General features: G+C 42.6%; 2 protein-coding genes across 3 annotated transcripts in view; one reads left to right on the forward strand and one right to left on the reverse strand.

Annotated features, from left to right (window-relative positions):
• LOC126545156 (uncharacterized) overlaps positions 1-24,399 on the reverse strand; it is a 65,930-nt gene that overhangs the window by 40,753 nt on the left and 778 nt on the right. The gene's annotated exons all lie outside the window — the stretch shown is intronic.
• Art3 (arginine methyltransferase 3) overlaps positions 1-24,399 on the forward strand; it is a 36,689-nt gene that overhangs the window by 3,990 nt on the left and 8,300 nt on the right. Inside the window, exons 2-7 of one of the 2 annotated variants that reach the window (XM_055078258.2) lie at positions 517-622; positions 2,272-2,371; positions 3,015-3,317; positions 6,828-7,051; positions 13,776-13,918; positions 17,334-17,363. In XM_055078258.2, the coding sequence (XP_054934233.1) occupies positions 517-622; positions 2,272-2,371; positions 3,015-3,317; positions 6,828-7,051; positions 13,776-13,918; positions 17,334-17,363 (906 nt within the window). The remainder of the gene's footprint in view (positions 1-516; positions 623-2,271; positions 2,372-3,014; positions 3,318-6,827; positions 7,052-13,775; positions 13,919-17,333; positions 17,364-24,399) is intronic. The other variant, XM_050192916.2, reaches the window with a different exon arrangement.

Below are 24,399 nucleotides of genomic sequence, written 5' to 3' on the forward strand. Positions count from 1 at the left end.
TCCCTTTTAATACTGCGATATAGGAGCGTGAAAAAGTGACGTAAACCAGGACTCAGGAACAACTACAGCACTTTATGCTCAGATAATTTTTTTTGCACTGCTGTATCATGAACACATTCCAACTAACCCAGTTTTCAATCCTTCTAAAACTCGTACATTGGTTCTATTCGCTTTCACAACAATGCACTTTGTTTGTGTATTGTTGCTTTTGTAGCACACAATATCTTTTCTCATCAACTTAGAGTCACTTTGTGTAATGCAAGCTGTATAAATTATATACATTTTATGATATTGAAAACTATGGCAGTGTTTCACTCATGTTTCTGAAAGTGTGCATTTTTAAGAGAAACAACAGAAACTGCAGATGCACATGTCAATGCACATAACAGGATTACTGCACCTGTCAATGAAGGACTCATACACTTTATACCGCGAGTAGAAATAGAGCAGTTTTAGCTAAGTGCAGCAGACTGCAGCATATGTTTTTTCATATGTGGTGCTGCTGACTTGTTTCAGAAAACAAGCCCGGAGGCTCTACAGACTGCTGATCCACAATGCCTTCCCTGGGAGGATGACCAATACCTTGTGCCAGTTGTGCAAGATGACTTGCTCTTAACCTATGGTGGGCAAATTTCCACTAAATGATAGATTTGAGTGAAACTCAAAGTGAAAATTCACTGAAGTCAGCACCCTTTTTTTTGGCAACAGTCATTGGATTAATAATGTTTACAGTGCAGCAAACACATAATATAAACATTGACTGGCAATAAAGTATTGTTATTATTACACGAGAAAAATATGCATCATGCCAAGAAAACAAAACAATATAGACTAAAGACAGGCAGAAGTGTCTTACCGCAAATGTCGCTTCTTGTGCGATATGAGCTCACACTGTTTACTTAACAAGGACAGCAAGGCCATGCTGATGCACCGGTCACTGTGAGTGACCGGACACTCACAGTGTCCAATCAAATGATGGTATTCCTGATGTCTGTGTTTGAAGCACTGTAAAGCTTTAGTAATGCAACACCAACTAGCCCAGTGATTTACTTTGGTGAATCCTGAGATGCTTAGTTCAGGCATTCAGCAAGTGCTTGCATGGTTCCCCTTAAAATTTTTTCTTCTAATTAAGCATCTATTTTCATCGAGGGGGTACTGGAGACAGGAAGGCTAGCAACATTATTATAGCTGTAATCTTTTTAGGAGAGGAGCTCAATATAACACATACAGACAGGAAGGAGGCAGGATGAGTGTTTGTCCTGTCTCCTTCCTGTGCGTATGTGTCGATTTCGCTCCTCTTCCAATAGCTATGCATCGCCAACTAGCCTAAGAAGAAGTGCTACTGTCATCTTGCCACGCTGAGCTCAGTTAGAGCACAAAGAAGTGGGATTGCAACTACCATGTTCTACTTAGTAGCTGGTGTAAAGGAGTCTGCAGAAGTCAATAATATGTAGTGGCTTTTTCTGTCATTTCTTGTTTGGTGAGAACACATTTATGCAACACAAAAATATTTGTCATTCGTTGTGGTTGAACAAAGTTTCACAATGTGGCAACACCAGTGCTGCTATCTGCGACCTGTGTCGCACATGTTCTGGTATTTTAAGAATGATAGCACTGTACATGCATACTGAAGCCCTTGAATGTCACGTGTGTACTATTGTCGCTGTGCATATGTGATGTATAATGTTAATGCACTTCATATGCGACAAAATTATAAGACTTTGTAGAAAGCCTGGTTTCCTGTAGCATAGATATAGAACAGCGTTCCTACAAAATTTTACATCTGAAAATTGATTGGATGCATCATGAAGAGTTTGAAAAAAAATTTTGATTTTAATACTGAGAAAAAAAAAATGCCACCATTGCCACTTTCCAAAAGTGACACAGATCTCAGAATGTTGAGAATGGCTGCAGCGCTTTGACATGACCTCAGAGATTGGGCGTGATACTGTGAAAAATCTCGGAGGTGACATGCTGATGTTTGCATCATACCACTAATTGCTAGGCGCACATGTTGACTGCTTAGGTGCTATTTAAAGACTATTAGTGAGTAAATTAGAGTTACCGGTCATGCAACTCTGCCAAGATCATTGCAGTAGCTTGTACATGACTAATTTAGGCATAGTAAAATTATGTTGCAGTAGGCCTTTATGTGCACATTGTAAGCTATTCAGATACCATGTTGTGTTATATCGATCAGTAAAGTGCACCCCTTCTGATTTGCAAGCACTAAACTAGTTATGCGCTTATGTTGCAAATTTGCTGGTGCAGATGTGGAAGAACTCTTGAATGCCAGTGCAAAACCTGAGGATGAGTGTCGCCAACTGCGTGACCGGCTTTCTCAGGCTGAGCAAGCCATCGAGCGCATGAGGTATGTGGACTTGCAGTTAACCACAGAGCAGAAGAATGAAAAAGAGTTGACGTAGCTGGCAAGGAAGCCAACCTTCAACTGTGAAGCCTCTCCGGGGGGGCCTCCAGGGGTCTCCTTTGTGGCATTGTTTAATTCAGGTTGATGCCAACTTTGTCTTTCATAAACCTACCTAGATGTCATGAATTTATACAGAACTCTTGGTTAATGCTGACTAGCATGAGAAAGTTTGCCAGGATTGGTTACATTTTGTTCACAAGCTGATAATGGAGCTACGGAAGTGTATTTTGAATAGGGGGGGGTTTTGGCAGGAGGTGAGGCTCATTTCGCCTACACAAATATGTTATTGTGGAACAAAGGCCTAATTTATTGTATATTAGAATACTAGAGGGGAGGTGCATGTATCCCCCTTGTATAAAATGGGGAAAGGAGGTAAACTTAGCCTAAGTCCCATGAGGAATTTTACCCAAGTCAATTTACTGTTTTTTATGTCCCTGAAAAAGTTACTAAGATGTTCCTAAGACAACAAAAAGGCAGAGTTATTGCTAAGGCAACTAAAGTCTTGTTAAATTTAGCAACTTTCTCACTGTTTTACCGACAGTGGGTCACAGCCACATGTGGGAATTTTGTTTGCTTTTTCTTTCAGGGAAGTGGCAGAAAGCTGGCTGCAGTCGAACGAGCAAGCACAGCCCATTGAACATGATGAGCCTTACTTTGAGTCATATGGACACCATGGCATCCACCTTGAGATGCTGTCTGACAGGCCACGGATGGATTCATACCGCAAGGCCATCGAGCTAAATGCTGACACCTGCATTCGAAATTGCACTGTGCTTGACGTTGGGTGTGGCACTGGCATCCTCTCCATGTTGTGTGCTCGGGCTGGTGCACGCAGTGTAGTGGGAATCGACCAATCGGGTGTTGTCTACAATGCAATGGACATTGTCAGGTGAGGCTTGCAGCTGTACTGACTAAGGTTGCCAATGGTCCTGAATTTAGTGGGACATCCTGACTTTGGAGTAAAAGCCCCAAGTCCTAACTTCACACAGTCAAGATGGCCAAATGTCATAAGTTTAGCTTTTTTCTACCTAAAAACATTTAACAAGCCATATTTACATTGTATAATTATGGACAGCTCAGTTGTGCATTCCTCTCCTTTGTCTTCTGTTGCATTGTCATAAACATAAAGGCAGATTTGTTTTTGTCATAGGTTGTAGGCCCTAACTGTTCATAGTACCTGTTTCTCTTTGGTAGCCGTTTTAGCCATGCAACTATACTGCAGCTTTCTTGTACTGAATTCCAACATGGTAGGACTAAAAATATTTGTGCAACTTTGTTGCATGTACACCGTACATACTGGTGGTTTCCGGTACTGACAGGGTGGGTGCCCGGAGCCCCCCTGCCTGGTACCAATACAACATTTTGACTTCTGGTTTTATTGCACTGCACAATACTCATTTCTATGAACCAATTTCAGTTTCGATTTCGACATGTCATGACATCATGACTGGCTTGCTCTGTTCCTGCGATCACTGTGGCTGCCAGCACAACCAGAAGAAACGTGCACAGCACTCTTGTCAACTTTTCTTTATTGGCAATGTCATTATACAGCTATTCTTATTGCTACATGGAGTTTTCACTGTGCCGTGATGTCGTGACAATGTTGATGATGCCACATGTGGCATTATGACATCGCTGTAGTATCAAATTAAAATGGCTTATGTCTTCCAACCTCCGTATTGCTAAATGTGATCCTTTTATGTGTGATATGGGTGCGATAGAGTTTCAACAACTTTGAAAATATTTGTGAGTACTCCTTTACTGCAGTTTATGTTCCTTGACTAGTTTGGCCAATGGCAATAAATATGTTTTACCAGAAAAAATGACCTTTCTAGATTAAGGTGGGCTTTGGATTACCTGCCTACCGAATATTTTCATTTACGTCTTGGTCTTAACTAGACAAAGAGGCTGCAGGAAGGTGGATACAGATTTATTAACATTGGGCAAACAAGAGAAGCGTCAATCAAGAGCAGGGTGTCTACCAACCGGGAAAACCGGGAATTCTCAGGGATTTTGAATAATCTGGAAATACTCAGGAAAAACTCGGGGAATTCGAACGGCTTCGATAATTCGGACGGCTTCGCGGCACCACCACGTACCCCATAGAGTTAGTGTATAAGAACGTCTGAAATTTCGGACGCAAGAACCCTTCGCCGTCCGATTTTCCGGACTTCTTGCCGTGACCGCAGGTCCGAAACGGCATTAGTCAAAACCACCACCACCACCGCCGCCATTTTGGTTATCTCGCCGACTCGAACCGGCGCTCTAGCACGCAGATCCGCTGGCAGCCGTAGCCACCACGGCGGCACTAAGGCAAGCTGCTTAGACGCTTCTTGCCGTTTGGTGCCGTGTTCTTTCATTGAAAAAATTTGACGCTGTCACTAATGGCACCAACTCCGCCTTTGTAATCTTAGCGATTGGCTTCGAAGCTCGGAAAACACAGCGCTTTGCAAAATTCCGGTTCCCGAAAGTAAGCTTCGCCTCGGTACAGAAACGTTACGCGGTGAATCATACGCGAAGTATTGCAGTGAAGCTTAACAAGCGTGGGAAGGGGGAATTGTCACGGGACACAGTGTGTATTCCTTAATTATACACGCGTGCACCCGCCGTCTCCTGTCTCCGTCTCCTGGCATATCGGTGCAGTACGAGCACCGATATGCCTAATAAGTGTACTGACAGGCCTTCAGAGCTTTTTCGGACGTGCTTGTGGCGATTTGAGCCGTTAAGGGCAGTAAAAGACACACATTCATTTTTTTGGACGTTCTCGCGGTCCCTAGGGAGCGCGAGGAATCGGACGTTGACTGTACAACTGACCAAGAGGATGCTTCAAATGGTCCGTGGGGCGAACGCGCGGCTGAATAAGAACGAGAACAGAAGGGACCGACGCAGTGAGGAATGAACGGAAAAGGAAGCGTGCCGCTGCTTTTTTGAAGGAGCTTGAACTCAAAAAGCAAAGTGTTGGCTGACGCAGAGATGCAGGTGCCCTTCATCCAAACCAAAATAAACTCTTTAAAGCAGGAAAACGCAACACTGCAGCGTTGTGTGCGGGCTGATAGTATGTCAGGACAGTTGAGGTTGACTTTCCAGCTGCTGAGAGAGAATGTCACTTGTGCCAAAGTTCGAGCCTCACATCAATGAGTTTGCTATCACTTGATATAAATAGCTCATATTCGAAAATATTTGCTTCTGTGTGCATCTCTTTTTATTCGTATTTGAAAATGTTCAACTCGATTTGCAATGGGCTTTGCGATTTTTTTCAAGATAATTTATTCGTTGTGCGTTTTACTACCCCTCCCTTCTGTTTTCTTTTTGAATAAGATAAGCACTACTCCTTACTATTCAAACTGGATTAAGTCGTTTTTTTTAATTTTTTACCATGCTTACTAGAGAGTGACAGCCATCAGGTGACATGGTGTCAGCCCCCCCTTGACATAAAACAAAGTTCTGTGTCACTCAGGGAATTTTGCAAGGGCACTCGGGGAAAACCTGGAAAACTCAGGGAATTTGGAAATGCCAACTTGATAAACACCCTGGAGAGTCAATATTGAAACTGCACTAAACAGAAATATATACTAAATCAGTTTATATAGATAAAGGTTTATTGAGAACTAAATTTTTGCTCATTTTGCAGCAATAGGTTGTTTATTGGAAGTGAAAATGAAGGTCACTCTCATTTTTTAAAATTTTATGCTAGTACTAGTGCTTGTAACTCAGTGTGGCATCATGGATTATGAAGTATATTCTTGAATTTAGGCTGCTGTGTCTCAGTAACAGTTTATAAAACTTGTTAAGTTGCATCTTTTACAATTTTAGAATACAATGTAGTCCATCTTTGATAAATAATTAACCACACCCAAGCAGTCACTGTTAAAATTGATATCGCTGTGAGCTTGTGTGGGAACTTCGAGGTGGCATCACCACCTTACTTTCGTTTTTGAGTCTTTTATGCCTTGCCAAGCAGCTTCTCATGGTGATCATCATCAGCCTGGTTACGCCCACTGCAGAGCAAAGGCCTCTCCCATACTTCTCCAACTACCCCGGTCATGTACTATGGCATGGGTATAGTGGCATGGGTAGGCATGGGGATAGTGCCCTCTATTTTGTCTTTTGGTATTGTAGAAGGGTAATCTATTAATACAGTTCTAAATAGTTTTCGCTATGGTGTCCCTTTATTGGGAAGCTTTCTTTGTGCTCCTTTGTGCGAACTATTGTGCCCTTTATATGTTCATTACTATTAGGCCCTTTTAAAAAGATTTCTTTGGGGATATACTATTCATTGAGAGGCGCTGCACTCCAGTGTGTTGTCACTTTTGAAGAAAAGTTGTTGCAAGGCCTTTTTAAGCCTATACATTCGGTTGAGTTGGGTCAGTCAGTGAATAAGGCATCTATGGTAATGCAGGGAGAATGGTCTGTCAGAGCGAGTGACCCTGGTGCATGGCCGCGTGGAGGAATTGGAGCTCCCCGAGCGTGTGGACGTGCTGGTGTCCGAGTGGATGGGCTACTTCCTCCTCTTCGAAGGCATGCTTGGCAGTGTGCTTCAGGCCAGGGACCGGCTACTGCGGCCGGGAGGGTTGATGCTACCCAGCCGGTGCCAGCTCTTCCTGGTGGCTCTCAGTGACACTAGTGAGCACAGCATTATGCACAAGTCGTAGCAAAGTACACAAGCAGCACTTCTCTCTCATCTCATCGCAGCTCTCTCTCTCGCATACGTAGCTGGCGAAGCTAGGCGCACCTTCCGAGATGGCCATAGCAAAGGTCGCACCTAGCTGCATCGCACCTCATATTGATGATGCTTGCATGAGGCGTACTAAAAACCTGTGCCTCCACTTCTCTCTCACTGCTCTCTCTCATTTAGTTTTCTTATCCTCTTATCACAAACTTTGGGAACCATGAAACTTGCCGGATAATGTAGACTGTAAGAGCCTTTCCATGCTAGGAAAACTAGGTTATTTGTGTTCTTTTAAATCGTGCTGTATTTGAATCTCAAAGTAAATGCAGAATTTACGGTATCGTCACCTATCATTGAAAGATATTAGTGAGATACCAACATGGGTTTAGAAAAGGTTATTGTACATCTACTCAGTTATTTGAAACAGTTCATGGTTCCGGAGTAGAAATTACTAATAGTAACCAAACTGGCACAGTTCTTTATAGATTTCAGCAAACCATTGGACATTGTTTCTCACAAAATGTTACCTTTTAAATAAATGAAGTCCTCAAAAATACACAATTGACAACTTGGTTGTCAGTCTAAGAAATCGGCAGCAATATGTTGTTTACAAGGACCACTCATCAGAAAGGCTTTCAGTAGACTCTGGCATACCATAGGGATCCATGCTTAGGTCTCTCCTATTTCTAATATTCAGTAATTACAAATTAATATATATTTCAATTAAAATTAAATTGTAGGCTAATGATTGTGTTACATACTCGGACATGAAAAGTGCTTGTGACCAACACAAGCTGAATAAGGACTTCCAGAAGGTTATTCAGTGGTGTCAATTTCGGCAAATGAAAATCACTTTCGGAAATACTTTTATGACTATTTTACTCTGAAACAAGAACCTTTGAAATTTAGCTATTGTGAAAGTAATCTGCTTCTTGCTTAAAAAGCTCACTTTAAATAAATACCTATGGCTTCGGATCAATAACATGCTTCAGTGATCAAAGCACATTGACCACGTTACAACTAATCCAAGCCAGAAACTTCTTTCCCACAAGAGCTTAAAGAGTATCAAACCCAGGCTCTTTGGTTGCTAGCCTATGAAATTTGTCTTACCACAAGTAGACTATGTTTCTATAATGTGGGACCCTTTTACTGAAACTTACATTGACAAAAATAGAGAAAATACAAAAGAGGCTGTCTCCTTTGCATATAACAATTTTGGATGCTCTTCACTAACAGCTATTTTGGCCAAGGCTAATTTACCTGCCTTGTCCCAGAGTAATTGCTGCTTGTCTTAATTTCTTGTACCAGTTAATTAACGGGCACTAGAACACTGATACATCAATAGTAATCGCTTTGTCATCAGATATGCCACCAGGCAAAGGCAGAAATTAGCAGCAACTTCATTTCGGACATGCGTTATTTGCTTCAAGTACTCCTTCTTTCCCAGAGTTGTTAACGATTGGAACAGTCTAATGATGAAGTTCCTTAACCATGTGTTGACTCTTTTGTTTCAAAACTAGTATCATGAAATCATTATTTCGTTTGTGTGCTGTAATTTGTTTCTCTATTTCATATCTTCCAATTTTTACAATTTTATCGTAAAATGCCCCATTCCTAGAGCTTGTTTATGATTGTCGTATTGACGGCAATAATATTAAGACTTTTAGTTTGAGTCCTCTTTAGGGCTGAATTGATGTCAACAGAATGCAAATACATACTTGTCGAGTGATGTTTTTCAGAGCTTTAATTGTTGAACCAGCGGGCAGCAGCACCCCCACTAATACAACAGGTGAAATTTCGGTCGCTATTAAATGGATATTTCGGCCTAAACACCATGAGCATCTCCATTTCTCTGTGATTCAAATAATTCGATGCAAATGTAGAGAAGCGTCCCTACAAAACAAAATCAGGCAATTTAATTTGATAGACTGTGTGTGCCTTGGCTGATCAAACAACTTGTAATAATTTTAATGAAAGTTTAGTATTTCTTTGCTTTGGCAGCAGCATTCTTTACCTTGGTTGGTAGGTCAGGTATTTAAGTTATTGAAAATCTTTTTATCAGTTTTGTTTTATAATGCACACTGCGAAAATCACCAGTGGGAATTGCAGTATCAATAAATAAATAAATAAATAAATAAATAAATAAATAAATAAAAGCCCTCTACACACAATTGGTAAATTCACAAATGCGAAATGTCTGGGTAAATTATTGGCTTCACATTAACTTGTATTGTAGTCTTCCAAAACGCCTATGTTATTTAAAATCTACTTGACAGTGTTAATTGTCAGTGGGAATTTCGCTTACTTTTTGTCTAATTTCAGCGACACATTTCAATTGCTTTTGGCAACAGTGGATTGTAATGGTTCATTATGTGTGATTGATAATCAGGTCTGTTGATGACAAATGTTACTCTGACTGATGCATCTTCAGTCTCTAATAGCACAATAATAATCTCCAAACTGGCCTTTATCCGAAATGTCATCAATATATATATAAATGGAATGATAGAAAGGGAGGGAAAGGGGGAGGCTTGCCCTCCTTCACTCAAAAAATAGTTGGTACACCACTGACTGCCCCAGCTGCCTAAGTAGTCGACGGACCGTGCTGTGTGCCACATGCTGCTTGAACACGACGAACTTAGTTCACGTCACAGCATGCTAGCCATTCCCTTCGACCGCGTTGCTGTCTTGCCAGTTTCACGACAATAATCAGCGAGCCAAATGGAACACGGAATCGAAAGATCATCGCATTGGAACATAAGGACGCTACCGTAGTGGCTGTTGCGTTTTACTGTTTCACTTTTGTTTTATTGAATTTTCATTGAATACACAGCCGCGTAGCTGTTCGGCAGGCTGCGGAGCCATAGTCTTCTTTGCATGTTCAAAGTTGTGCATACCACAGGGCATAATATACTGCAGTAAAGGGCGATAGTTGGTATAACGAAGTAATGGAAATAACAAAATAATTTTGGGTTTCCTTTCAACTTTGTCATAACAAGGTTCAAATGGTTGAGTATTGTTATAACGAAGTCACATATGACACGAAAATACTTTCACTATATGCAATACGCGCTATGAGTGTATATTCATTTTGATTGATACTGACGAGGAACATTTCAAATTTACTTCATTATATCTGATAATTAGTTTAATTTGGCTTTGTTATATCAAGGTTTGACTGTATGTTATTTATGTGGAATGTTTACCTTTGATATGCAGGGTGTCTTTTTCGACTATACAGAATTTAAAAAAATTGACTGTGGCATATTGAACAATTGTAATCCTTGAGCTAGGTTACTCGAAATGGTGGACATTAATTACATGAGAAATTGACATCTGTAATCAACTAAGAAAAAGAGAACACTAATTAAGCTTGTAATTAATTACAGCACATATTACAATTTATTAATGTTAGTCTGAGTTTGCAAGTCATATACATTTGGAAGGAATTCTGAAAATGGCATAGGTTTCAAGATGTGCGCCATCATAGTTGTGGTAAAAATGGGCTGCTGTTCCACTTCCTTTTTGGACAAAATGCTATTTTATGCATTGAAGCACAAAAGTTACTGGGACGCCCATGTTTTTTGTCACATGGGCATTCATATTTCACCCATGTATTTCGTCAAAATTTGTGTCAAGTGGATATGCCTTGTGAACTCACCAGCTACAATTAGTAAACTGCAACATATGCTATAATGTAACTAATTAGAAAGTTAGCAAATTTTGTTAACTGGTAGATTATGTATTTTGATTTATTGTGTGAGTAATGTCTGCCTCTATGAGGAATCCAGCTCATGTACTCAGTTAGGCTATTTACCACTATAGTATTTAAACAAATTCTATGTAGTCTAAAAAAAAAAACTCGGTGTACATTGATATGCTCAAACCATGTTGTGTATAGCTAGTACCAATATTTGCCTAATTCTTATTATTCCATTGAATCTGCAACTACATTCTTTGTCTGCTGGTCCAAAGAGTTTTGGAAACTGTTTGTTTTGTCAGTAAAATAAATTTAAACTGGACTGTTGCCATGAGTGGTACACGCGCGTAAGGTCGACACAATTTGGCAATGAATGTGACATGCTTGTCCACTGCCAATGGTACTCTCCAATTCCCTACCCAATGATAGGAGTCTCATGCACTGATTGCAAATTATTCTTTTACAAACTATATAGGTGCAAATATAATTGCACACTGGCCACTCCAAAAATTTGTTGTAGCACACACCTGTCTATTGTATGTTCCTGTGTTATGATAGTTAACGATAAGTATGTACTGCAAACAAAACACTAACACCCACACAAAGCAGAGCACTGCTTCATTTCGCTTTTTTTTCTAGTAATATTCCTTTTACATCACCCCTTGCATCCTTTTTATTTAAATAAAACCATGGTTCAATGCCACCTAAATGTTCTGTTTCTACTGCTGTAGTAGTGAAGAAGCTGTAACTGCCAAAGTGAGAGTTAATCCTCTGAGGGTCGCCAAAAGCGACCCCCTAAAGTAATTTTTGTTATTGTAGATTTAAAATCTTCAGAGTGACATATTCAGAAAAATATTTACCTCAGTTTCTTTTGTGTGACCATAAAGTGACAAAAAATATTTTCTGCAGGTAAGCTTGCATTGTTTATTCATGAATACAGGTGGACTTGCACAAATACGTATAATGAGAGTAAAAAAGTGGATACACTGGAATGGATATACTATTCTGATACGGCACTTTAGCAGGAGGCCACATCAAAGAAATCGGCGCTTGACCCTGTTGCCGAAAAGCAACCGATGCATACGTTTAGAGCATAGTCGAACCACATATGTGAGTACACGAAAAAAAATCTCGGTGGTTGTGCGCCTGTCAGAAAAACCACACGAGTCAGAAATTTGCGGTAATTGGTCTCATTGCCATCGAGCTTTCGTGAGTCTCAAGAAAAAAAACCCAGGCATGGAAGCATTGTTCATATATGACGGCATCATTTTTAATACCGGCAGTTGCATGTGAACAGATGTAATCACACCTCTGTGACAATAAACGAGTGGACATCTAGCAGCGACCTTCTGAGAGTTTAGAAACCAGATAGACATTCGTTCTTGCGAGTGCAACAAACGAAAACAGCCTGCGAGACGAAGCCTAAACTAACCACTGCACGCCCGTGCACGTGCGGATGTGCAAGGGGTTCTCGATGTGCCAGCATTAACAAGCTGTGGAATCAAGACTAAGAGACTACAGAGTGAAAAAAAATTTCCTTTATCCACACAGACTAGCAGCACTTGCTGGGCAACAGAGAATTGAAAAACTGGCGTGCTTTCCAAACATACAGACAGCGTTGTAAATATTTGGCATCGACCATTTAGGACTTGTTTGCGGTGCTGTATATTTACGATTTTGACCCTCAGAGGGTTATGAATGTCACCCTTTATGGGCGAACTTGTGCCCAGGAAAGCAAGCAACACTTGAATCAATGATACCAGTGAACACGGTTGTCAAATCTAAACTCACAAGTCGAGTTTCTTCTTACTTATACGTTTGATTCATGTTTGATGTTTAATGGCGCAAGGGCCAGGTGTGGCCAAAGAGTGCCATATGCCTTACTTATACGTGTCCCACTTTAGATTGCAGAGAAATTGCTAGTGCTCATGTACGTTCACGGTCTGTCACATGCGCAGTGTGATTAGGCAAGCCTTTTTTGCTACAGAATTCTGAACAGTGTTCAAGAAATTTCAAATACAGTAGGTGCGTCTTGCGCCAAACAATAACTTGATAACAGTGATAATCTGGTGAAAAAAGACGAAGTAACGCTGTGTGTAACTGACGGTATTGTACACTTGTTATTGCCTGTTGTTTTTAGCATGCCTTTTGTTATTTCCTACCTTCTCCACATATGTGTGTCTTATATAATGTCTTCACGCGTTTTATGCTGAAAGAAATGTTCATGTAAGAAAACGAGCATGAAACTCTCGTAGAGACTACTAATCCAGTCGTTTTACTTACCGTTTTCATTTTGTGCTCATTTTCTCAGATGTGATCATACGTGCCAACTACGATGCCCATACGATGATCATACGATGCCCAATTTTTAGAGCTTGTGTACAATTGTTGCATTGACATGGACAACTCACAGTTTTTTATTTGCGCCCAGTTTAAGTCAAAACCAATTTTGAAAGAATACAAAAGTGATAGATTTCTCAGTCTTTTTTACCTGCTTGATTATTTGTGCTTACTTGCAGCAGCGCAACCCCTTCATAGAGCTGATCTATAGTAACAGTAAGTGAAATTCTGACTGCTGTTTCGTGAATACTTCTTAAATAAGCTTTGTAATTAGTATTTCCGCTTGTGGCTACTAAAGAGCAGGGTGCCTGTTCACGACATCGTTATGGAATAGTCTGCAATATTTTTAGAATGAGCAGTCAACATCTTGATTAATAAAACAATTTTTAGTATTGTTCACTAAATTTTAGTATGTATTGGCTTGGACCCTAGTACTTTTCAAATTTTAAGGTTGGCACTTTAATGTAATTATGCATGTGTTATCTGTATTCCACATGTTATTAATCATGCTGGCAAGCAAGAGGATGTACAAAATAGAGACCCTTACCTATGCTGACAAGCTGCAGCTAGTCTGGCAGCCTGCTATTGCTATCAAGCACCCCTTTTCTTTCTCTCTCTCTTTCTTTTTCTTTCTCCAGACATTCATCGACGAATGGTGAGCTTCTGGGATGATGTAGAAGGCTTCAAGATGACCTGCATGCGGAAGGAAGTGCTTGGCGAGGCCCATGTGATGGACGCCCCAGCTTCAAGTGTCTGCTCCGAGCGACCAGCCCTTCTGTTGGTACGTGTGGGTGGGTGGTTCGTAGCTTCTAAATGTGTGCTAACTGCACATCTACACATATCTAACTACTGTACAATTTAAGAAATTAAGCTTTCGTTGTCAACATCACCGCTAATTATCATCAATAACAGCAACCAGCTCAGGAAGCTTCGTTTACATAGATTCCCACAGTGCGTGGGATCTGCATAATTTTTTTTATGCCTTGATTTGCGGTCACCATTTTCCAGTTTGCTGTAAGTGTGGCCTTTCTAATGCATGTGATGGAACTGAAAATGACTTTCTCTGGTTGGTAGACAGCGAAAAGGAGGTGTCGTCGGACTACGATGGCAACTAGCGGCTAAGATTCAGCTGTGTGTTTTTGTATGTTCTATAACCTTGTTTCAACACACGGTACATGTTGACTCACGTTTTGTTACTTGACGTGCACAGTAGAATTGGCACCAAGTTATTTTCTTTATATTTGAGTGGTACTATAACTCAAATTACAATTAGGGGCGCAGTAGAATCGTGCAAATACAGTAGTAAAGTGAAAAGCGCATTCAAGCATAGAGGCAACAGATGGCGCCACCATTCCACCGCAGCAAAATCAATATTTTTTTAGTGATGTCACCACAGACTATGCGTGCTTTGGCTTTACTGTGAACGAAATGCACAAATAAGATGAGCAAATGTGGCATTATACTGAACCCATTGCAATTTGCTACCTCCGTGCGAAGTTTTTGTGCATGTCAGCCAGTGCTTTAGCTGAATGAGTCATGCAAACCCAATGCTCCTACTTATGCAACACTCAATGTATAATTTAGTTGCATGTCAAGGCATTGTTAAAGGGACTAAAGGCAAATATGTCAATGTGGACTGTCAAAATACCATTCTAAAAAGCACACAGCGTATGTTTCATGCCAAGAAAACACTTAGTTTAAGCGAAAACATCATCTAAAGGGTTCGCATTCCTCTAGTGCAATTCAAATTGTCCGTTCAGAAGCAAGGAGTTATGGCGTTGCATACACCATTGCTGCCCTTTGTTGCTGTCGGTGAGTAAAATGATGCCAGACGGCCGACGCTATGTTTTTTTTCTTGCTTAAAATCAAAAGCACAGTCAGAAACCGAGTGAAGACACAGCTGACAGCATCCCAAAACATCACATGGATATGGAATTTTCTGCTGCTTGAGGAAATTTTGTTCATCACCCGGAAGTCTGCATGGTAGCCCGTCCATTCTCGTATGATTGTGTGACAACAGCAACCAGTGCGCCTACCTCAGTCCAAGTTTGAGCTTGCTACTTGCTCTCCACTGTGACAGCAAAAAATAAATGGTAAAATGAGCCTTTGCTTTGTCTCATCTCATGCTGAGTACAAAGCATCTGAGATCACGCGCGCCATAATCTCAGAAGCCATGGAGTCCCGAAAGTGTTTTTATTTCGAGCTGTCAGATCATTTACTGCTGTCAACATGGAATGCATTTTTACTGGCAATGACGGCATGTATAAACTAGATCTAGTACCCTTGGTTAAAACATTGGCCTTGTGGCCAGTTTGTGATTTCTTTTACGGGTGTATGATTGTAGTCTGTCACTGCATTTACTTTCTCGATGCCGCACCCATGTGTGTAGCTAGTCCCACAGTGAGACGTGACAGTAAAACAGGGTCCATCTATTATGTCGCTTGAATATCACGTGCATGTGGTTGCCTCTTTAAAATGGGCTTTGCGAGCCAGGGAAACAAGTGCAACTTTACAGAATACAAAAACTACCAAAACATGAGAGCATGGGCGGCGCAGATTCAAGCAAAACAACGTTTTGACCACCTGCCGCATCATTGTCAAGGGTAACATCAGTGAGTTCTTTTTTCTAAGAAGCAAATAGAAGTAGACAAGTATCATTTTATTCCATGTTATAATACAACACAATTACATTTTTGCTATCAATGGTTGAGTACAAGTGACAGAATTATGATGAATGGTCACTATGTCATTGGGTTAATACTATGATGTCACGGTGGAGTCTCAATTTGTATTTCCCATTTACCTCAATTTCTCAATTACTAAAGATCTGTTCTGGATAATATTGGTGCCTTAGACATTCTTGAGCATTAGTGTATCACTTTAGCTTGTCTTAACATTTACCTTTAGTGTCCCTTTAAGAGAAAGCTTTAGCGTGGGAGCTCCTATCTAAATACATGCGAAAAGAAATAGCTTCTCTCAGCAACCGCTGCACTGATTGTGATGAGGTTTGTTGCATTTAAAAGAAAGAATTTAAAATCTAGTGACTGTAGGAAGTAGAGTTTTTATTCAGGCCATCAATCTTTTAATGAAAATTGTTGAAAACTGCAAAATTGCAAGAACGAAACTACCAAGTTTACAACTCTGTAACTCAGCAATTAAAAATGATATCACAATTCCGTAAACTGCACATACCTAATAACACATCTTAAACAGACAAAATTGATATATTATATACCACTCTGAAATATGCCAGAAGAAAGAGGGGTTAACCGAGGGGCCCGATTTTTATTAGTCATATTATAAGAAGCTTTTGTTGACTTCTTATGATCTGAAATATACCAGTGATATGTAAGTAGGACTTTTGCAAAACCCTTGTAAACATTGTAACAATTCACATAAGCCGTAAGTTGATATATCAAATTTATCTGCTTTAGACGCTCTAAAGAATGGAGTTTATAGAATTGCAATACCTGTTTTTGGTGCATAGTTACCAATTTGTAGATTTCGTGCAATCCTTTAAAAAAATTGCAGGCTGGAAATCAGAATTCTGCTTCCATAGTTAACAGAATTTAACTTTCTTTCTCAAGTGCAACAAATTTCATTTGGCCCAGGGGTTGTCTCACTGAGAGCATTCCTGTATTTTACATATATGTGTGTGACTAGGCGACATCTGATTAACCCCTAGCTATAGCTTCCCTTTAACTTTTTCGTTACCATGCCTATTCAGATTGATCATCGGTGAACAATGCTTTAGATCGCCAATTTTGACTTATTGGAGTTGTTTCTTATCCATATAAGGCCATCCAGTAGCTAGTACAGGCAGCGCACTTTCAGAATCAGCTGAAATTTTTCCACTCGGGCGATGTCAGGATTTTTGACTGATCTTTTTTGTGGACTAATGTGCGCATGTTGTAGCAAAAAGAGGCGTGGCTGTCACCTTCTGCCGCGCTCGAGAAGAAAGCATGCTGCTTACAATTAAGCTGCAGAAGCATCAAAATTTTGTAATCAAATGACTCCCAGCACGTAACGAATTAAATTATATTGTTACGGGTATGTTAGGAGTATATAAAGACTGTATTTACAATATATATACAGGATGAGTCAGAGTAAATAAGATGGCTGACCGCCAACAACACGCAGCAGCCAGCGTCTTGCAATCTTCTTCTTTCTCTCTCTCTTTTATCCTTCCGTAACAGAACTCCCGGGTGGTGCTGTCTCGGCGCATGGTAGGCGAAGAACTGCGAGCGAAGTATGGCTTCAGCCGCGAAACGTGCACGACGTCAGGTGGCAGATTTGAGGATGGATGAAACTGTAACGGTGCGATCTCGTAATTGACGTCGTTAACTTGATGTAGGACTTCAGAAGGCCCTGTGTAGCGAGAGAGAAGCTTCTGGGATAGGCCAACCTGATGACATGGTGACCGAAGCAGCACCCAAGCACCTGGGGCGAACTGAACATGGCGATGGCACCGGTCTAACGCTCTTTTTGCAGATGCTGTGAGGCTATTCAGCGAGATTGGGCGACTTGACGTGCCATGTGAGCATGATCGATGACTTCATGAGCGTACTCAGTGGCAACATGGGGCACAGAAGGTAGAATGGTGTCAAAGAGCAAAGTGGGGTCGCAATCATACAAAAGATAAAAGGTTGAATATCCTGTGGTGTCATGTTGGGACGAGTTATACGGGAATGTCACGTAGGCCAAAGCGCCGTCCCAGTCGTGGTGATCGTTGGAAATGTACATCGACAGCATCTCTGTGAGTGTTCGGTTGAGGTGTTCCCTAAGACCGTTCGTTTGTGGGTGGTAGGCGGTGGACAGCTTTTGCTCAGTGGCACAAGAGCGGAGGAGGTCGTCCACAACTCGAGACAAGAACAAGCGGCGGCGGTCTGTAAGTAACTGTCGAGGTGCACCATGCTGGAGAATGACGTCGTGGAGGAGAAAATCGGCGACGTCAGTTGCGCAACTAGTCGGCAACGCCTTTGTTATCGCATAGCGTGTCGCGTAATCAGTAGCGACAGCAATCTACTTATTCCCTCTAGTCGTCGTCGGAAAAGGGCCAAGCAGGTCAAGGCCTACGCGAAAGAATTGTTCAGACGGAACTTCAATTGGATGGAGTCGGCTGACAGATGGCAGGGGAGGTTTCTTCTGGTGCTGACACAATTCACAAGTTGCGACATAGCGACGCACAGAGCAGTAGAGATCTGGCCAGAAGAATCGGCGTCGTATGCGGTCGTATGTACGCAAAACACCAAGGTGTCCCGCCATCGGTGCATCGTGAAGTTGTTCGAGAACGGCGGATTGCAGACGATGAGGAAGGACAAGGAGCAACTCAGGGCCATCAGGGTTGATATTGCGGCGGTAGAGGATGCCGTCATGCAGCACGAACATGCGGCATGTGCCGTCGGTGCTGCCCAATTGCACTCCGGTGATGATGGACTCTAAGGATGCGTCGCATTGTTCAGCATGCATGTCGGTCATGTCAGTCAAAGCCATCACGCAGGTCACCGGATCATGCGCAGCAGGATCAGGAGGATCCATGGGGTGATGTGAGAGGCAGTCAGCGTCCTTGTGCAGACGTCCAGACTTATAGTTGACAACAAATGAAAATTCCTGGAGCCACAAAGCCCAGCGACCAAGCCCTCCTGTCGGGTCCCAGAGGGAAGACAACTAGCAGAGGGCGTGGTGGTATGTAACGACCGAAAACCTGTGGCCGTACAAATATGGCTGAAACTTGGTGACAGCCCAAACTAAAGCCAAGCACTTCCGCCCGGTGATGGAGTAATTTCTCTCAGCAGGTGAAAGCAGGCGGCTGGTGTAAGCTGTCACTCACTCGGTACCATTCTGCTGTTGGGCGAGAACAGCGCCGATGCCGTGGCTGCTTGCGTCAATGTGGACTTCAGTTGGTGCAGATGGATCAAAGTGGGCAAGTACGGGAGGGGTGGTCAGAAACCCGATGAGAGTGGCAAATGCGTGAGCTTGCTCAGAGCCCCATGAGAACGGGGTGTTCTTCTTTAGAAGATCTGTCAAAGGCCGAGCAACGTGGGCGAAGTTTTTGACGAAATCGCTAAAGTAAGAGCACAGGCCAACGAAGCAGTGCACGTCAGAAGCAGAACGTGGCACAGGGAAACTGCGTATGGCGTGAACTTTTTCCGGATCTGGTTGGACACCAGATGCGTCAACGAGGCATCCCAACACAGTAATCTGATGGTGCCCGAATTGACACTTCGTGGAGTTTAGTTGGAGGCCGGCTTTTTGGAAGACTGCAAGAATGGCAGCGAGTCGGGTAAGGTGGCTGTTGAATGTGGGAGAAAAAACAATTTAAATGTCATCAAGGTAACAGAGACAGGTGGTCCATTTGTAGCCTTGCAGAAGAGAGTCTGTCATATGTTCAAGTGTCACAGGAGCATTGCGTAGGCCAAAGGGCATAACTTTGAACTGATATAAGCCTACCGGTGTGATGAAGGCCGTCTTCTCGTGGTCCATTTCATCAATGGAAATCTGCCAGTAGCCGGATCGAAGATCGATGGACAAGAAATATTTAGCTCCGTGCAAGCAGTCTAAGGCATCATTGATGCGTGGTAGCGGGTAGACATCTTTTCGTGTGATCTTGTTTAAGTGGCGATAGTCGATCTAAAAACGCCAGGTACCATCTTTCTTTTTGACGAGGACAATAGGCGAAGCCCAGGGCTGGCTGATGGCTCGATGACCCCATTGCGGAGCATTTTGTCCACTTCTGATTGGATGACTCGACGTTCAGCATGTGATACACAATAGGGACGCCGACGAATAGGATTCACGTCTCCGGTTTTTGTACGATAGTGAACAACAGATGTTTGGCCTAAAGGCCTGTTGCTGAAATGAAAGATGTCACTGTACAATACAAGCAGGAGACATATGTCCATGGCCTGTGCCGAGGTGAGGTCAGGTACAATCATTTTCGCGAGGCCATCCGTTAAGGAACCAGAGCTGTTAGCTGCATTTGGCGCTAATAAACCACTCTCGGCATTCAGACCCTCAATGTCAAATTTGGAACCACTAGAAACGCTGGCCAAGAACATGCAGGCTGGAATCACTTGAGGGCTCAGGCTGAAATTCAGAAGCGGTAGAACGACTTCGTTACTAGTAACCGTGACCAGCGTATGCGGAACAGCAACGTTCCGGTTCAAAAGCACGTCGATGATGGGGCGAAGCACATATTCACCGTCAGAAACCTGTGGCTGGGCAGTCAAAGTGACGTAAGTAACTGCCTCGGATGACAGACGTACATCGCGAAGCAAGCACAAGTGCGGTGGGGCGGTGCTCAGAGCATCGGCGAGTTGAGGCAGTTTTAACTGAAGAACGCCGGTCGCGTAGTCGATGAGAGCAGAATGACTGCATAAAAAGTCTAATCCAACTGGGAAATTAAAACAGGGCACGAGATGGAAGACCAGAAAAAGGAGACAGATACGGCGCTGACTCACAACAAGGTTTATTTGTCCCAACCATGCAATATATACTTGCACAGTCTATAGCAAAAACAGGAAGAAAGTATGAAAAACATTGTAAAAGGAGTAGTCTATCATACACCATCACTGTAAGCCATATAGATTACCTTAGAATTACTGACTGTTGGGCATAACATCGTGAGGGCAGTTGTTGATCACAGCAAAGAGAACAGAAGTAGGGCGGCCGCCTATACTTAAATGCGCAGTACACATTCCAAGAACAGCCAGCATGCTGCCGTCGGCCACACGAAGCACCTGGGCAGCTGCTGGGGTGAGGACCTTCTTTAAAGGTCTACGTAAGCTAGCACTCATCACAGAAATGTGGGCTCCAGTGTCGGCGAGTGCTTGCACAGGTGCGCTGTCTATTTTAACGTCAATTACGCTTCCCGTTGTGACCACAGACAGAGGATTTGCTGTAGTAGTAGGCAATGCAGCACCACCTCCGAGGGCTACATTTCTTTGTTTTCTGAAAGGTTGTGGCCAAAAGCCACAGGGGACGAAAGGCGACGTGGCTGCGGCGAACGGGAAGATGGGCGATGTGTTTACGTTGAGTGAGATTGGTGTCTGTGCGGCGATGGTGAGCGACTGTACCACGCGTTCCTAGCAGAGTTGTCAGCGCTGTTGGGCTCGGCGGTGGGCGAAACATTGCGGGCATTTCCATTAAAACAGCTCAGGTTGGTCAGTGTGCGTGTTGTTGAGGGCCATGAATTGCGATGGTATCGGGCGACATGACCAATGCGGCAACAGGTGAAACATATCGGCTGGTCGTCCGCAGTTCTCCACTCAGTCAGGTTGCGATAACATGGAGAGAAGCGTCGGGGTGGAGCGAAAATAGTAGAAGGGTGTTCGTTAGCTCTGGGATTGGCGATAGCACAGACAGATTGTAATCCAATGTTTTCAAGTTGCTGGTGAACGATGGCTTGTACAAGGGAAACTGAAGAAGTAGTAGCATTAGGGCTAAACAAACAGAAAGCTGCGGGCGCCATTGCATCCAGTTCACGTCGAACAATTCGTGCCACGTCCTATGATGGCGACACATGCTGATGTATGGGTTAAGCTTCACACGTCGACGTTGCGGCAGTATTGGGCAGTCTGGCGAATGGTTGCAAGACGTGTCGGCTTTTTGCCTTTTCGAATTGTCGGCACTCTTTAATGATGGCATCAACTGTAGAACAGCTTTTACACATGAGCAGATTAAAGGCCTCATCAGCAATGCCCTTAAGCACGTGCCTGACCTTTTCAGCTTCTGTCATGTCACGATAGGCTTTATGACAAAGTGCCCGCACGTCCTGGATGTATGAGACATAGGACTCCGTGGGGGATTGGGCACGGGAGTTCAGTTCCTGCTTTGCGGCAATCTTACGGCCGGCTGGTTTGCCAAACAACTCTGCCAACTTCTCTTTGCATTGGTCCCAGCTGGTTAGCTCCTCTTCGTGGTTTTCGTACCACACCTTTGCCGTGTTTCGTAGGTAGAACAACAGGTTAGCTAGCATAAGCGTAGGGTCCCATCTGTTGTTTCCACTCACGTGTTCGTACATAGCCAACCACTTTTCAATGTCAGCGCCATCGGTCCCGTAGAAATTTCCAGGATCCTTGGGTTGCACAACCACAACCGAAGGCAACAGCGACGTAGGTGGCAACGGTGATGTGGGAGGCGGCAACGACGTTGATCCCACGTGTTCACCGTCATTCATAGTGCGGACTGTGGTGTGACGTCCACTGTGGAGTTCCGTTTCCAGCCGTGGTACCCCGCACCTCCCACCAATATGTTACAGGGATGTTAGGAGTATATAAAGACTGGATTTACAATATATATACAGGATGAGTCAGAGTAGATAAGATGGCTGACCACCAACAACACGCAGCAGCCAGCGTCTCGCGATCTTCTTCCTCTCTCTCTTCTTTCATCCTTCCTTAACAATATCACCGGCTTTGCCGTCCGACAGTGCTGATCGGTGATAATTAACAGAAAATGATGCCACCTGCTCACTAGTGAGATATGGTTTGGAGTCCGAGTCGTTTTATTCCACTAAAGTGTATTTCTGCAGGTCTGCCGCATGTCCAGCATGTGGATGTGGCTTTTGCAACCAATTTCTAAGAGTTTCAGTAATGCTTCTCTCGTAAAATCTTGGCAAGGGACGCTGTTGGCGTCGTCCCGCGCGGCTGCATCGCGAGAAAAGTGTCCTGCTCGAAACTATGCTGCACCCACACTTGAATTTAGTGATGAGGACTTGAGTTATGATTCTGAAGATGACAGTAAAGCAGATTCAAGCTCTCACGGTGACGTTTTGAGTCAACATGGGGACATCCGCAACTGTTCACCAGCAAGTTTCCTTTACGGCCTTGAGTGGTCTCCTTGCTTGTGCGCGCTTATCTGCTGATCTTTGTTCACGACCTGAGAGCTCTACTGATTATCTTCAGGGTGCATACTTCGCTTGGTTATCATGTGCCGCCATCGGCAGCAAAGAAACTTCCGTTCACGCCAAGAAGGCCGCCCGTAGTACATGTTGGCCCAGCACTACAGATCAGCGCAAGACAGTTTACAATGGCATGGGGTTTCTTTCTACTCTTCTCTGCAGAGGTGATAAAGTCAATGTGCAAAAATGCAAACAGATATGCTTGGATGCATAATCTTGTAGTTGCCCAGCTACGCTGAAAGCGATCTGTCCTGGAAGAGGTGCGTCACTCTAGACGAACTGGTAAAGTACATTCCTTGGACTTCTCATCGGACGATCCTCAGAAGATGCCCAAAAGGTTTAACTGCAAAATGTGTAACGACGACCACAAAGTTGAACAAAAATCTTGCGTTTTGTGGGAAAAATGGGGAGTGCACCTATGCTTCACAAAATCCAGGAACTGCTTCGCCGCATGGCATAAGCAATGAACTGATCTTAGTTTCTCTTTTGTATATGAAGAATGGCGGTGTACTGTGCATTTATTTTTTCAGACATTCCTGGGTTATTCATCTTTGAAAAAATGGTGCTTTCTAGAATTTTTGTTTTACCTATTACATTTTTTTGTTTGGCAACTTATGTTTCTGGAAAGAGCATTTCATTATGCACGATATGCTGTGCTATAATGTGTGCTGGAACATTATTTGTAGTTGTAAATAATTTTTTCCAAGACCTATAAAAAACAACCATTGTCTCGTGGTAACAAAAGAGTTATGTTTCTTAACTGGTTGAACAAAAATTTGACTCCAAAGGTAGACTAACTCTTTTCACCTCTATTTTAATATATGCGGAAGACGACTTCTCTGTTTAAGAAACCATCGAACCTTTTTAACTGAATAATGTTGCATTTATTAAGAGAATACTAATTCTAAAGACTGGTAGAGGAAGACGGTTTATTTAGGCCCTTCAATCGTTTATAGACATTGACAAAAAAAAAATTTGCTCTGTGATGTTTACATAAACCTAGCACTGTGCAAGAAATAGAGATACCACAATTCCATAAAGGGATCCCAATAGCTCATTTAAGTTTACCATATTGACTTACAGTTCATGTACAATGCAAAAATTTTCTGAGTTTCACAATAGTCTTCATTCACAAAGTTGTGGCACTGTCTAGAGTCACTGCAACATAGAAATTTATTCTGCTTTAAATGCTCTGTTGCCGAGTTAGAGTTCTGATATAGACACTTTGACTTTTCTGACATTTTCTTATTTTTGCCAATTTTTCTGGCTAGCTTTAGAGCCTAATGGAAAGCTCAGTTTGTTATAGACATTGTCTGTTTCTCTTAAATGCAACCACTCTCATTGAGATTGGTTCATGTAAT

The sequence above is a fragment of the Dermacentor andersoni genome, chromosome 10 (assembly GCF_023375885.2).
Source record: "Dermacentor andersoni chromosome 10, qqDerAnde1_hic_scaffold, whole genome shotgun sequence".
Classification (NCBI taxonomy): Eukaryota; Metazoa; Arthropoda; class Arachnida; order Ixodida; family Ixodidae; genus Dermacentor; species Dermacentor andersoni.